Genomic DNA, 14,692 nt, shown 5'->3' with positions numbered 1-14,692 from the left:
GACTTCGCTTGATAAATTCTCCTATCTCAATCTCTTTCTGCACCATCATTTTGTTTTCTAAAGTGAGGTCCTCTCATTAATATCTCTCATTTAATATCTCTCATTATTAAAAATAACGAAACCACCTCTTTGGATTCCCATCACCAGCACCCACCCATTTCTCTGCTCTCCTGAAGACAGAAATTTCTCAAAGTTGGTTATGCTTGATGTCCCAGTTCCTCAGTTCCCATACCCTCCCGGACACTCTCCACTATGACTTTTTTTCCCACCAGTTCCTTGACCCTACTTTCTCAAGGTTATTAAATGCCTCCTTATCAAATTTAAAGCTTGATTTTCTGTTTCGATTGGACTCTGCAATCCTCAGCATTAGGCACTGTGAAAAGTTTTCTCCACCTAGCATCTGGGACCCCACATTCTCCATTACTGATTTTTCCTCCTTAGCTTCCACCATCAAATTTAACCCTTCCAGAATGGTAGTCATCATTTCACCTACACCCACAAAAGCTTCTCCTTCATTATTGCAGTAAATGATACCACAATTCACACAAAGTGGAAGCTTTGCAAAAATCCTGAGTCATGCTTGACCATTCACTTTTTCTTCAATCACACATCCAGTTCTTTCCTTAGGTCTCTTCTTTATTTTCAAACCTAATATTTCTCATGCCTTCCATCACTTCTTCTCTAGCCTTCCGAGTGCGTGGGGCCATCCTCTGTCTCGAAGACTGCAGTAACCTTATAAGAATTCTTTCCGTTTTCATTCTTGCCTTCCCAGAGCAAACTATTCACATGAAAACCAGAGAAAGGCCGAGTGCAGTGGCCCATGCCTGTGATCTCCATGCTTTGGGAGGCTGAGGCAGGAGGATTGCTTGAGGTCAGCAGCATCTGACCAGACTGGCATCTGGTCTCAAACTGCTGACCTCAAGCCATCCTCTTGCCTCAGCCTCTAAGAACCCCATCTCTACCATTTTTTTTGTTTTGTTTTTATTTATTTTTAGACAGGATCTGGCTCTTTCGCCCAGGCTGGAGTGCAGTGGTGCAATCTCAGCTCACTACAACCTCCATCCCCTGGGCTCAAGCCATCCTCCCACCTCAGCCTCCTAAGTAGCTGGGACTATAGGCACACACCACCATGCCCGGCTAATTTATGTATTTTTTATAGAGATAAGGTTTTGCCATGTTGCCCAGGCTGGTCTCAAACTCCTGAGCTCGGGCAATCCACCCACCTTAGCCTCCCAAAGAACTGGGATTACAAGCATGCACCACTGCATCTGGCTCAAAAATATTTCTAAAATTATCTAGGCATGGCGGTGAACACCTATAGTCCCAGCTACCCAGGAGGCAGGAGGACTGCTTGAGCCCAGGAGTTCAAGGCTGCAGTAAGCTAGGATTGTGCCACTGCACTCCAGCCTCGGTGACAGAGCAAGATACTGTTGCTAAAAAAAGGAAACAAAACAAAAAGCCAGAGTGACCTTAAAAGATCTATATCACATGTCACTTCCCTGTTCAAAACCTTCAAATTGCTTTCTGTGTAATATCATACTTGAAATAAATCCCAAGTCCCTTCCTCCAAGGCCATAGCTAATCCATCCTCTGCCTACCTCTAACCTCAAATATTCCCATTCTCCAACTCACTAACTCCACTCTGCTCTATTCCAGCTACACTGCCTTCATTCTTTACTAAACAAACCGAGTTCATTCCCACCACAGAGTTTTAAAGCTTGCTATTCTCCATGCCTGAATGTTCTTATCTGAACCTTACAAGGCTCATCTCTTACTTTACTCAGTTCTTTATTCAAATGTCCCCATCTCAGAAAGTCCTTCCCCGACCATGCTATTTGAAATAACCCACCTAGCCCTAACTCCTTGCTACTCCTCCATGATATTATTCATTATCTATCTGCCTCACTAGAATGTAAGCTCCTTAAGAGGAATTTCTTCTTCCTTGTTCAATGCTGTACCTGCAGTGCCTAGAGTGATGCTTGACAGGTGTCAACTGATTAAGAAATATTTGCTAAGTAAATAAATGGTCACACTCAAATGTTTTAGGGGTAAAGCAAGTGTCATAAATGTGTTTCAAGCCAGATTTAAGAAAAGAATGGGTAAGCCCTGAGCCAAACTGGACAATCAGCACCCTCTCTTAATTTAAAAAATGATGCTTTTTTTTTGCCCCAGCTCACTACCCATGCTGGAGTTATTCTAGACCATTGTTTTTCAAACTGGATGGGTCACAATACATTTAGTCAGTTGAGAGAAGCTACAGTCTATATCTCTTCAAAACCATAGGCAGTAACGTTGAAAAACTCACCTCCTTGCTAAGTTTCTCCAGTTGGGTTTGGTAGTCACCTAGTCTTGTCTGCACCCAAGTTTTTATTCCAGCAACTGGACCACTTCGAAGATTAGCCTCTATTTCCTTCATGTTTTTCAGAGATGATTCAATTGTTTCTATTTCATTAACAAATGCCTAAACACATAAAAGATGCACGTTGAGTTCATTTCTATATAAGTGGATGCCATAATTATAGTTTGCTTATCTCCCTGCAAATATTAGACAAGCAAACTGCTTAAGAGTCAGTACTTCTAACTACTTGAGAAATATTGTGCCTTAAGAAACTCATTTCACCTGGGTGCTTGATATAGCCATCTGTCAAATTAGACCGGCAAGACTTGACCCTCAGCAGGGAATAGTCTTTTAATTAATGTAGAGAAGCCTGATGATTTCACCAAATATAAACTGCATGCACTATTACTAGCAAATTCATTTGTTGTTTTTTTTGTTTCATTTTGGTTTTTTTTTTATACTTTAAGTTCTAGGGTACATGTGCACAACATGGAGTCATTGTATATTGCCTTTCTTGTGCCACATGGTGAGGATTTAAGAAAAACATACTTAACAAATGAATTTGATGAACAGACACTTCTCAAATTCATTTGTTAAATATGTTTTTCTTAAATCCTCACCATGTGGCACAAGAAATGCAATATACAATGACTCCTAATGAACCAAAATTGTTCTTGTTCTCTATTCTATAACCTCTCAAAATTCTATAACCATGTCCAGAAATAAAAACTTGAAGAATCTGTCGTTCTTTTATTAGCTATAAAGTCATAAAAGCTTTATGATGAAAGATATTTTATCTAGATTTAATGCTATGTTATATTCTCACAATTTTAATAATAGCAGCTAATAACATAGAAAAAGAATAAAATGTTATTTATGACAAGTTCCCCAGATCAGCAGAACTCACAGAGCACTGGTCTAACTGCCTCTGTAGACCTGTGTCGTCTCCTTGGGCAGCCTGCTGTTTCATTAAGAAGTCTTTTACGCCATCCATCCACTTTTCAATGACTGTTGAATCAGCCTAAATCGAACATGATAACAGAGGGGGATATTACTCCGTGACATTCAGCCTACTACATCTCAAGATCTACCGCCACTGGAAGAAAGGGAACTTTTTAAAGCTCCGATAGCATCGCTTTCATTTATGTTATTTCTTTTTTTAAACCTTCCAACTTTGAAAATGATTATTTTCTTCATTCTTGACTAAAATCCTCAAGGGATGACAGGTTAGTAACCATTCTAAAAATTTCCAAACGCTAGCTCTTTTTGCTTAAATGCAAGCAATAGTTATGATTTAAAATGCAAATTACAGGGAAAAAATGCATTTCTAGGTTTAATCAGCTATAAAATATTTTGCTCTGATATAATTTAGAACAATCTTTCTCTAAAGTTAGTAACTCAGAGCAGGAATAAACAAACAGCACGGTGGAGGGAATACAATAGATGGTTCTCATTTCTGCTTTTGGATGCCTTTTTATCTGAGAACTCAAGACAGTCACCGTTCAGCTCCAATATTCCATCCAACATTTATTAAGCAGCTACTATATATATAAAATCCAGTTACTGTGTATGGCGATAGGGGTTCAAAGACAAATGTGAAAGCAAACATTTTGCAAAGAGAAAGAGACTTTAGAGAGAAGGTAACATTGGAACCAGGCCTTGAAGAATGCAAATAAGGGCCAGGTACGGTGGCTCACGCCTGTAATCCCAGCACTTTAGGAGACCCAGGCCACAGATCACGAGGTCAAGGATCGAGACCATCCTGGCCAACAAGGTGAAACCCCGCCTCTATTAAAAATACAAAAATTAGCTGGGGGCATGGTGGGGCACCTGTAGTCCCAGCTACTCAGGGGGCGCTGAGGCAGGAGAATAGCTTGAACCTGGGAAGCAGAGGTTGCAGTGAGCCAAGATGGCACCACTGCACTCCAGCCTGGTGACAGAGCAAGACTCTGTCTCAAAAAAAAAAAAAAAAAATGCAAATAAGTAGATGCAATTTTAGCTTTTGAGCTCCAATACCAAAGTCATTGTCATTTCTTTCCATAGGTGGGCAACTGTCACGTTTTTCTCCAGTCTTCTACTGATTACATGTTCCCAATTCCTTCCATGATGTCTGTAGGACATTAGGTATTGCTGACTACTCTGATCAACATGCTCTGGAAACTACATCAACTTTTAATGTCCTTAAAATATGCCACCCAGAACCAACTATTCTGATCCTTATAATGTTTGAATTGATCACAAAGATCTAACTAGTTTATATCTTTAGATATAAGGTTATCAGAGATTATCTCAAATACTTTGGTGAAATCAAGACTTGCCAAGAACGTTCATTGGTGAGCATTATTTGAACTAAATGAGAGAGCATCTTCAAATGTGAGATGTTATCACTCTGTGCATCTAATAATCTAGTCTTCCTCCTCCAAAAAAAAAAAAAAAAAGAAAAGAAAGTAGTACTTAAAGGAAATGAGTCTGGGCAAGGCCTATTAGTGGTATCCATGTTGATTCCTGGTGACCACGACATTCTTTCCCAAGCACATATAAGATCTCTAGTCAGTTATTCATCTTACAGTTTGGCTAGGAACTGACATCAAACTTACTTTATATCTTCAGCTTCTAAAAACTAATGTTTCCTCTTAATTAGGACATTCCTCCATCTCCATTTTTCTGGTAATTTCTCACAAGATTATGACGTGAGTGACCCTGAGATCATGGGTAGAAATCCCACTTGGGATGCAGATTTATGCATCTGGAGGAGTGGTTTTGCTTGTGGTCCTAAGTTCAGGCTCTAAAGCACTCTCAGTAATGACTATTCTATACTTTGTAGTTTTGAAGGCCATTCTCTGATGAAGATGGCAAGTAAAAAGTGCTTATCTAGCTAGGTTTCTCTGTGTCCTCCATTAATATTATACCATCCTGTCTAAGCACTTCTGCATCTTGTTTATTCTTGGCACAGCTTTGAAAGCCTTTCAGTTCCATTGCACACTTTCCCCAAGCTGCTTCCTCCTCTCTTCTCCAGCCTGACACTATTCCCACAGGTCCATGCTACCCTTATATATTTTCAGTTGGTTACAGGTCACTTCTGTGTTTGCTCCAGCATTCCAAGATCTTAGCATAGAAGGCTTCTTGGGAAGATATGCTCAGGACAGGTAGAGTGGGGCATCCAAAAAAGAAGTGCAAAAAGAGAGAAAGTGTGAATACATTCACAGAGTTCATAAAATGTGACTTTAAAAATTCTCCATTTGACTTTTCACCACAGATTCTTGCACTGCTAATCTCCATTCTGCACTTTTAAGAATGCATTACTGCTGTATAACTGGGAAATTCATTAACTCTAGTTTGAATAAGGAAAACTGATAGTCTCCTCATCCAAAATTTTCAAAATTTATATGGAAGCATTATATTTCAAGGAAGTTTTAACCACAATTGGCTTTGACTTGAGTAAGTGGCCTTAACTACTCGTCACTGGCATATGAGGAAGTTTTATGGCCTCGACCGTCTTCCTCCCTCCGTCCTTCCCACCCTCTCTCTAATACACACAGACCCATGAGGGCACACGCAATTCACGTGTATCTGTTCCTTCTCTCCCTCTGACATGAGAAAAAAGAAAGAGAAAAGAAACAGACAGACAAGGCATGTAGGCCAATGGATCATCCCAACAGTGACAAAGGGAACAGAAGGGAACCTGTAAAGCCACACTATAATATTTTCACTACTAAAAATCCTGCATGTAATTCTAACCACGCTGTGTTCTAAAAGAGACAGTGTGCCCATATAAAGAAATGCTGAGGTCTGACTACCAAGCTCAGCACCTGCCTAGCCATAGGGCCTTGAGAAACTAATTTTTCTTTGAGTCTTAGTAACTCATCTGTAAAACTGGAATCATAACAACTATCTTGTCTGGTTGTTCTGAAAAACAGAGACTCCCACATAGAAGAATGCACTAAATGGTAGCGATTATTATACTAAGATCTACAAAACCAACTGCTTTATTATTACCAAGATTAAGACCATAAGAGTTACCACATCCAAGTTTTGGTGTTTATGTCCCATCAGAGGCATCACAGGAATGAACAGCCAGGATGAGCATGTGTTTGCGTAAGCATGGGTTTCACTTTTTTAATTGCTGCCAACATTAATGCTTGTTGTATCCTGTAACTGTTTCAAAGTAACGGTTTCAAACGGCTACTGCTTATATATCTGGCTAGACCTGGCCAAATACAGCTCATGGGAAGGAATCGGTACAGAATGAAAGGCCCACCCTTTAGAAGTGTCTGGCAGCAGCACACTCACTCGGCGTTTCCACCTCGTGGCACACCGCGTGGGAAGGGTTATCAAGTCCAGAAGATCCATGCTACCTACCACCTGTAGGGGCGAAGGCAGGAGACAGGGAGCTCTGCTCTGCCTTCCACTCTCCCTATCCTGTCTCCTCTTTCCCTGAGCAAAATATTGTCACAATCAACCTGCAGCAGATGTTTCCTGTGCTTTTCAAATATACCAAAAGTCTGCTCATCTTTAAGTCAATTCCACAGCAAAGACGTTGGTTACAAAGATCGTCAAAGAGCTCACATGAAAATAGTGTTTCTCTGTCCATTTAAAAATTACTTAGCTGATGCATTTATAAGCTTTGAATCTACAATAATGACGATTTTTTTCTTCACCTCCATCTGCTTATAGAACACACACACACACACACACACACACACACACACACTTCTTTAAGGGACTTCAGTTCTTATAAACCAAAACAAAATATAAAAACTGCTAGTAAATTTCTAAAGCAAATGTCATTATTTCACATGCAAAAAAAATAAACTAAGTACTAATCTGGGGCAGCCATTTCTCACTCCTATTTTTACTCACAAATATTCAAATAAATATATGATTACGAATACAGTATTTTTTGAAAATCAAAATATCAAATATTCTAGTTTAGAAGGGTCAAAGTCTACACGGACCATCACTGCTCAAAAGCAATGATTTCTAAGCATTTCAGATGGGCAACACCCTGCTATGGGATCACGGACAAGGAACGGCAAGGTCATTAAAACAATTCCTCTGACCTTATCTCATGTCATTTCCCATCCCCCATCCTGTGAGCTAAGGATGGAGGTAATTTAAAGCTTGGTAAATCTGGATTTAAGACAGTAAGATTCCAAGGTACACAACTACCTCCGGAGACTTGATTACAGCTAAATTCTTGGCATTTTCTATTGCTCCTCCCCCATCTGTTGGAATGTCAACAGCTTTTTAAGACATAGACCAGAAAAAAAAAAAAAATACTGTGAAGCCAGAATTAAAACAGTAATTTAAGGTAGCCAGGTTCCTATTTTGTTTCACTTTATAATATTCAATAACCTCAAAAACACAACCTTGAAAATGTGCTCTCTCACTTAGTAGGGAAGACAAACAGTGACACTGCTACTACACTTATTTATTAAAAACTAATAAGGTTCTTAAATCTAAGGAAGGGAATATATGAATACTCCCTTCAGTAAAGTAAAATGTGTTCACAAATGAGAAAAAAAAAAACCCAAACCCTTACGAGATAATTACATCAATTATATGTTACCTAAAAAGGGTTAAATCATCCGTACTAATATTACTCTTAGAAAGTATTGCATTTTTACCCTAAAATGCTTTCCAAAGTACTCTCAAAACCTGGTTCTGCCTGTTGGAGCTCCAGCACGCCCCCTTCCAGATTCCGGGTCAGAGCAAGTCCATTCACGTGTGCCTTTGACTGTTCAACAATTGAAGGAAGAGGCATGACTACACAGGTGTCCTGCCACTTAGGATAACCAGGCATTTAGACTGTATAAATCCACTCTCACTAGAGAGGCTGGACACATCAATTACATTCACATCTGCTAACTTGCTCTATGCCTGACAGGGATCCAACCCTCAAAGAGCTCATGCCTCGTGGGAGGAGAGACACACATTTCTCACCATAATAAAAGACGGCCTGAGATGGGTCATTGTGAAGGTGTAAAGGACACACAGTCGAATCACAGAGGAGGGAACGATTATCTAGCTGTGGGTGTAGTGATGAGCTGGGCTGAAGACAGATGAGCAGACAGGAGGAGGAGGGATGTGAATTCCTAGCAAGTACGTGACATTTCCGGAGAAAGGCAATAGTCTAGGATGGTCTTTGGTGACCCACCTTATTCTCCCCAGCTCACAGTGGAGATGCAGGGAGGGCTTCAGGGCAAGAAAGGGACATTTTGTATTAATGGCATTTTGTATTAATTGTATTAATGGTGAAGACAACCAGATCCTTTCACAAGTACAACTCTGGTATTGGTGTGAAAGATGAATTCCAGAGAGAAGAGACAGGAAGTGGGAATTGGATTTAAAGGGTAATTAAATTGTCAGGGAAAGAGATTGCATGAGAGCCTGAACCCAGAAGGAAGGGCCTGGAAGAGGAGCCTGAAAAGGCAGGAGCGCTGGAAAATAGAAGACAGTTTTGTGTGTGCCTTGGGGACATCTATCATTTCCCAGTTATACATACAGCAGGAGCTCTTGAATAAGGAAAAGGAAATACATAATATGAAATACTTTGCAGCCCCTAAATCCAAAGATATTACTGCTGGTGAGGAGAGATATATAAGCAGCCTCTTAGGATTTTATAATATTTTATCCCCATGATTCACATGAAAATCCAGTCAGTAAAATCAATAATGGAAAAAAGAAATACCCATTTCACGTATTTTCAAATGTTTTGTCACCTGGAAGGGGTACAGTAGTTTTTTAAAAGTAACAATGAATATTTTACCTCATAAGTACAGGAATGGAGGTTATTGCTTTGGCATGGCACAAATAAAAAGAATTTAAGAATGTATTTGGGCATGACACAATGAATAAGAATACGTAGGTCCAAGCTCTACATGCACAAAAGGAACCAGCTATGGAGACAAAGGAAATGCAGGCAAATGAGGAAAAACACTGCAATGCCAACAAATAACAGAAAACTAAAATTCGCACACAACTAACAGCCTCTTACAAATATTGAAGGCTAGCAGAAAAAAGCAAGCACATAGCCATGAAAACACTTTCAAAGTTTAAATATGCTGTATCAATGAAAGATGTTATTAAGTAGTGGGATTCACTTCCAAACTCTATCTGGACTATGGATTTAAATGTCCCTCACACAGTTCCAATATCATTTGTTTCCATAGTGTGGGGAAAAATGATTAGAATTAGCAATATTTGTCAATTTTTCTTGTCTAATTTGTATGTACAAGGATCCACTGTTAATATTAGCTGCCCCCAGGAAAGAAAATGGTATTGGGGAAGGACAGGAACTCTAAATGTTCACTGTAAGTATTTCTGTGGTATTCATTTATTCACAATGTGTAAGCTTCAAGTACTACTCATATAATGAAAAATGCATTTTAAAAATAAACAAGTTAACTATTTTGTTCCTACGAAACATTATTATGAATTGGCATTGAATCTAAAACCTACTGTGCTTCATGCCTTAAAGACAAAAATAATTAAATGCCTAAAAAATTATATATCAGGTCATCGAAAAAGGGAAAACAATGATAATCTTCAAATAAATATTTATTATACTTATCTAATAATTTGAGGGTGTGGAATTTAAAGTTTTCCCAAGTAAATCATAAGTAGTTAAGTAACCAGCAATTCCTACAAAGCAAAAAAAAGGAGTTTTCTTTTGAATTTAAGATAAAACATGTATTTCAATGAAGGAGTTATACAATTAAGAAATATAGACACTGTATTCCTTAACTACAATCTTGCAGTTAGTATACAAGAAGCAAATAAAAAAATTACTGGACATTACAAATCTGCTACTGTAACAACAAACACTTAAATATCCAGACACACATATTTGATGTTGGATATTTTTAATGGAAATAAATATTTCCAAGTGACCACTTTTAGTGCCTGGATTTGCTACATTAATAGCAAAAACCCACCAAAGCTTAAAGCTGGATTACTATAACCACAGGACTCTTTTGTGTTTTGGGAGAATATTTATTCTCTTTAAGCTCCATATTGAAATAGTAGCATACATTTAGCTAACCCTAAGATATACTTTTAAGAGTCAAAAGAAGACTAACTCTGAGGTTAATCTCCATTTACACTTTGGACTTAAATCTGAAAACAAAGGGATGATCTTTTGAAAAGATGGGGAATGTTTAATCTGGCATTGCTAAACTTTGGCACTACTGACATTTGGAGCCAGATGATTATTTTGTTGTGAGGCTGTCCTGTACATGGTGGGATGTTTAGCTGCATCCCTGGCCTCTACCCACTGGAAGTCTTCTCCCACAGTTCTGACAGCAGAAATGCCTCCAGAAATTAACAAGTATCCTCTGGAGGGTAAAATCACCCCGGTTGAGAATCACTGATAATACAATGCTGGGACCATAACCAAAAACTTTAGAATTATAGAAAAGGTCAATGCTCATTTTGAAAGCTGGGAACAATTACAACTCATAATACACAATGAGAAGTGGGACCATCACAAAGTAAAATGGGCCGGGCATGGTGGCTCATGTCTGTAATCCTAGCATTTTGGGAGGCCGAGGAGGGCAGATCACCTGAGGTCAGGAGTTTGAGACCAGCCTGGCCAACATGGCGAAACTTCATCTCTACTAAAAATAAAACCTTAGCCGGGCATAGTGGCATGTGCCTGTAGTCCCAGTTACTCGGGAGGCTGAGGCAGGAGAATTGCTTGAACCCGGGAGGCTGAAGTTACAGTGAGCCAAGATCTCACCATGGCACTCCAGCCTGGGGCAACAGAGCAAGACTCCATCTCAAAAAAAAAAAGTAAATGAGTCAAAAACACTAAGCCACACAAAACACATTTCTCTCCATAATTACTGGTTTATTTGAATGAGATCTCCATCCAGAACTGCACTTACACCTAGAGAAAAACTGCCTCCTGTCACTACCATCACACACAGCTACCCACACACACACACAACCTCTCCATCTGTATCTTCTGCTGATCATTCATTGGAACTACCCATTAGTTCCTGAGTCAAAGAACGCCCCTCCAAATTCAGTGGTCCACTCAGAGAATCTGGCTGGATCCCTTCCACACTAATCTGTGAGGTCTTCCAGCTCCTCTTCTACCACGTGTTCTCTGACTTTGATTTTCAAAACATACATTTTCATCAATTTTTGTCTTCGCTTTCAATCTTTTCACTTTTTGGGGGCAACATTCCTTATGCAAATGTGCTTAGCATCTAAATCCAAATCTATATATATTTAGATCTAGATCCAAATATATGTAGATATAATATTTAGATGTAGATTCAAATATATGTAGATATATGTATTGTATCTACATATATTTGGATCTACATCTAAATATATATAGATTCGGATTTAGATTCTCTCTATATAAATATAGATGTATATGCATATATACAGAGACATCTCTCTATATATATGGATATATATCTACACATATTTGGATTTAGCTTCCAAGAGAATCTATAGATAGATAGATAGATAGATAGATAGATAGATAGATAGATATACAGAGATATATCCAAATCTAAATCTCCTATTGCTAATTTCATTTCATTCACTGAAAAATATTGATTGGATGCCTTCTCTGTGCCAGGCATTGCTCTAGTTAAGAGTACATCTTGGCATACATCGGTGAATAAGAAATTTAAAAAAGACAAAGATCCCAGACTGATTGGGAAAAAAAAAAAAAAAAAAAAAGACCAAGGTAAGCAGTCACTGGAGGATAGGAAGCCTTGCGGGGAGAGAGTGTGATTGGTTCATTCTCCACCCAGAACTTTCCTATTAAAATACCAGGTGACCTGGAAACTCTGCTTCTCCATCTTTCTCACAGGCAGAATGTTAAAATCTGACACTGACTTCTATTGACATTGACTCTCTCCTTATACGTCCTCACACTTATTCTTTCCTCTTAAACTTTATCACTGCTGCATCTGTCAACATTTTCAGGTATAGTGAAGGATCCTGCTTCTGAATTTTCATGTCCCTGGAACAATTTGCCTTCCCACTCTGACACTGTCGATGGCCTGTCTCTGACTTTTGACTTCAAATGTCAAAAACCTGCAAAAAGTAGTTTCATGTATTCAGCAATTTACTACTACCTGGGCTATTTCTACCACCCCAACCAAGTTACTACTATAATCTAATCAACAGTCTGTATTTCACACAGGCCCTCCATGCCTGAAACATTATTTTGACCATTTTTAAGCAATTTTCTCTTATCTTCAAGGTCCAGTTTACTCTACTTTTGACTTTGCTTCCAGGCAAAAGGAAATAAATGTGCTCTCCAGCACATTAAAAGTACACCTTTGATAAGTCCCAACTTAAATACATAATAAATGTGGGTCTAGAAAGAATGTAAAATATTTAAATAATAAATATGTGAATCTTATAATTACTATTTACCCCGTAATAAATTTAAACTCCCAGTGGCCTCTGGATTTACCTCAAAAGCTCTGAGTTTGAGAGCAATTTCTTCAAGCAAATGCAGATCTTTGGAAACCAAGACCTTTAGCTTGTTCCACTTTCCTTGCACATCATCAAATTCTTGCTTATATAATTTTTCTACATCAGGATGAACATTTTTCTCCAGAGCCTTTGTTTCTTCTGCAAGTTTATGTAATGCAGGTTTCTGATTCTCAAGCATTTCATCAAGGGCCTGGAAAAAGTTTTAAAAGATTAAAAATATGCACAAAAATGTGTCTGCACAGATATAGTAAAATGGGCTATATAAAGTCAAAAGTCACTTTAAAATGCATTAGAAAGCATTTTTATCTAAAAAGAACAGTGGGTGGGAGTGTGAATTAGTTCAACCATTGTGGAAGACAGTGTGGTGATTCCTCAAAGACCTAGAACCAGAAATACCATTTGACCCAGCAATCTTACTGGGTATATACCCAAAGGAATACAAATCATTCTGTTATAAAGATATATGCACACTATGTTCATTGCAGCACAATTCACAATAGCAAGGACAAGGAATCAACCCAAATGCCCACCAATGACAGACTAGTTAAAGAAAATGTGGTACATATAAACCATGGAATACTATGCAGCCATAAAAAGGAACAAGATCATGTCCTTTGCAGGGATATGGATGGAGCTGGAAGCCATTATCCTCAGCAAACTAATTCAGAAACAAACAAACAAAAAAAAACAAATACCGTATATTCTCACTTATAAGTGGGAGCTGAATAATGAGAACATATGGACACATGGTGGGGAAAACACACACTGGGGTTTGTTGGAGGGTGGGGCCTGGTAAGAGGGAAAGCATCAGGAAGAAGAGCTAATGGATGCTGGGCTTAATACGTAGTGCAGCAAACTACCATGACACACGTTTACCCATTTAACAAACCTGCACATCCTGCACAAGTACCCCTGAACTTAAAAATTGGAAATCAAAAAACAAAACAAAACAAAACATGAAAAACTCATGAAAAAAATAGGCATAATCACAAAAATTAAAGCTTTTTCTTCATGAGTTGTGTGTGGGCAATACAGCGTATTCTCAACACTAAAAACCAAGGGAATAGCAAACCCAGTGTGGGCCAAGTGTGCAGTGCTCAATGGCTGCTCTCCTTTTCATCTAATAGCGCGGAGCCATAAGGCTACACAACTAAATGACCACGGAAACATTCCTATTCGATGCAGAAAAAAGTATACATCAACACGTCAACTGATAGTCCTCATTTCATAAAGATATTTTAGCAGATTTTATGAACAGGTTGAGAATTTTAAACTAATCACAGCAGAAGGAGAAAATATGCTTTTCTTCTATGAAAAAATATTTAATAACTGTATTTTCTTTTATGTGAGGTCAAACTAACCCTCAAATCATAAACAAATTTTTGGACCAATGATGAACAAAACTGACCAACTTTTTTTTTAATCTCTGAAAAAACATTTCAAAATATGTAAGAGGAGATATTAGAAGAAGCGCTAGAGTTCTAACATGGAAAATATATGTTACCTTTTTTTCTTGCAGGGCCTTCTCCACCTTGGCAAGATCATTAAGGACATTCAGAGACACCTGGGCCTTATTTTCTGAATCATTTAGCACATCTTTCAGTGTTTTCAGTGTTTCCAGATATGCATGTCCAGGTTGGCCCTTCAATTCTGTTTATTTAAAAATATTTAGTTTGAGAAAATCATATTAGGGACCCAATATTATTACATAGACCATTATCCTAAATGAATTCCAATACATGGCAAAGGAGACCCCATGATTACAATGTAAAAGGGTCTCTGTTAATTAACAACATAGATCATTCCATTGGCATTTCTGAGAGTCAGACAGTGACTTCATTCCTGCGGATGTTGACGTTTGAAATATTAACTAACCCACTACAA

At 38.4% G+C, this 14,692-nt stretch overlaps 1 protein-coding gene across 8 annotated transcripts in view; it reads right to left on the bottom strand.

The window, feature by feature from the left end:
• Positions 1-14,692, bottom strand: part of UTRN (utrophin) — a 573,989-nt gene that overhangs the window by 382,431 nt on the left and 176,866 nt on the right. For all 8 annotated transcript variants that reach the window (XM_063724628.1, NM_001372253.1, XM_024247835.3 and 5 more), the window contains 4 exon segments: positions 14,313-14,458; positions 12,786-12,998; positions 3,246-3,359; positions 2,306-2,461 (listed from right to left, as the gene is read on the bottom strand). In XM_063724628.1, coding sequence (XP_063580698.1) covers positions 2,306-2,461; positions 3,246-3,359; positions 12,786-12,998; positions 14,313-14,458 — 629 coding nt within the window.

The sequence above is a fragment of the Pongo abelii genome, chromosome 5, assembly GCF_028885655.2.
Source record: "Pongo abelii isolate AG06213 chromosome 5, NHGRI_mPonAbe1-v2.0_pri, whole genome shotgun sequence".
In the NCBI taxonomy this organism is placed as follows: Eukaryota; Metazoa; Chordata; class Mammalia; order Primates; family Hominidae; genus Pongo; species Pongo abelii.
The sequence above is the reverse complement of the archived record's forward strand: the minus strand, read 5'-3'. Positions and strand labels throughout refer to the sequence as shown.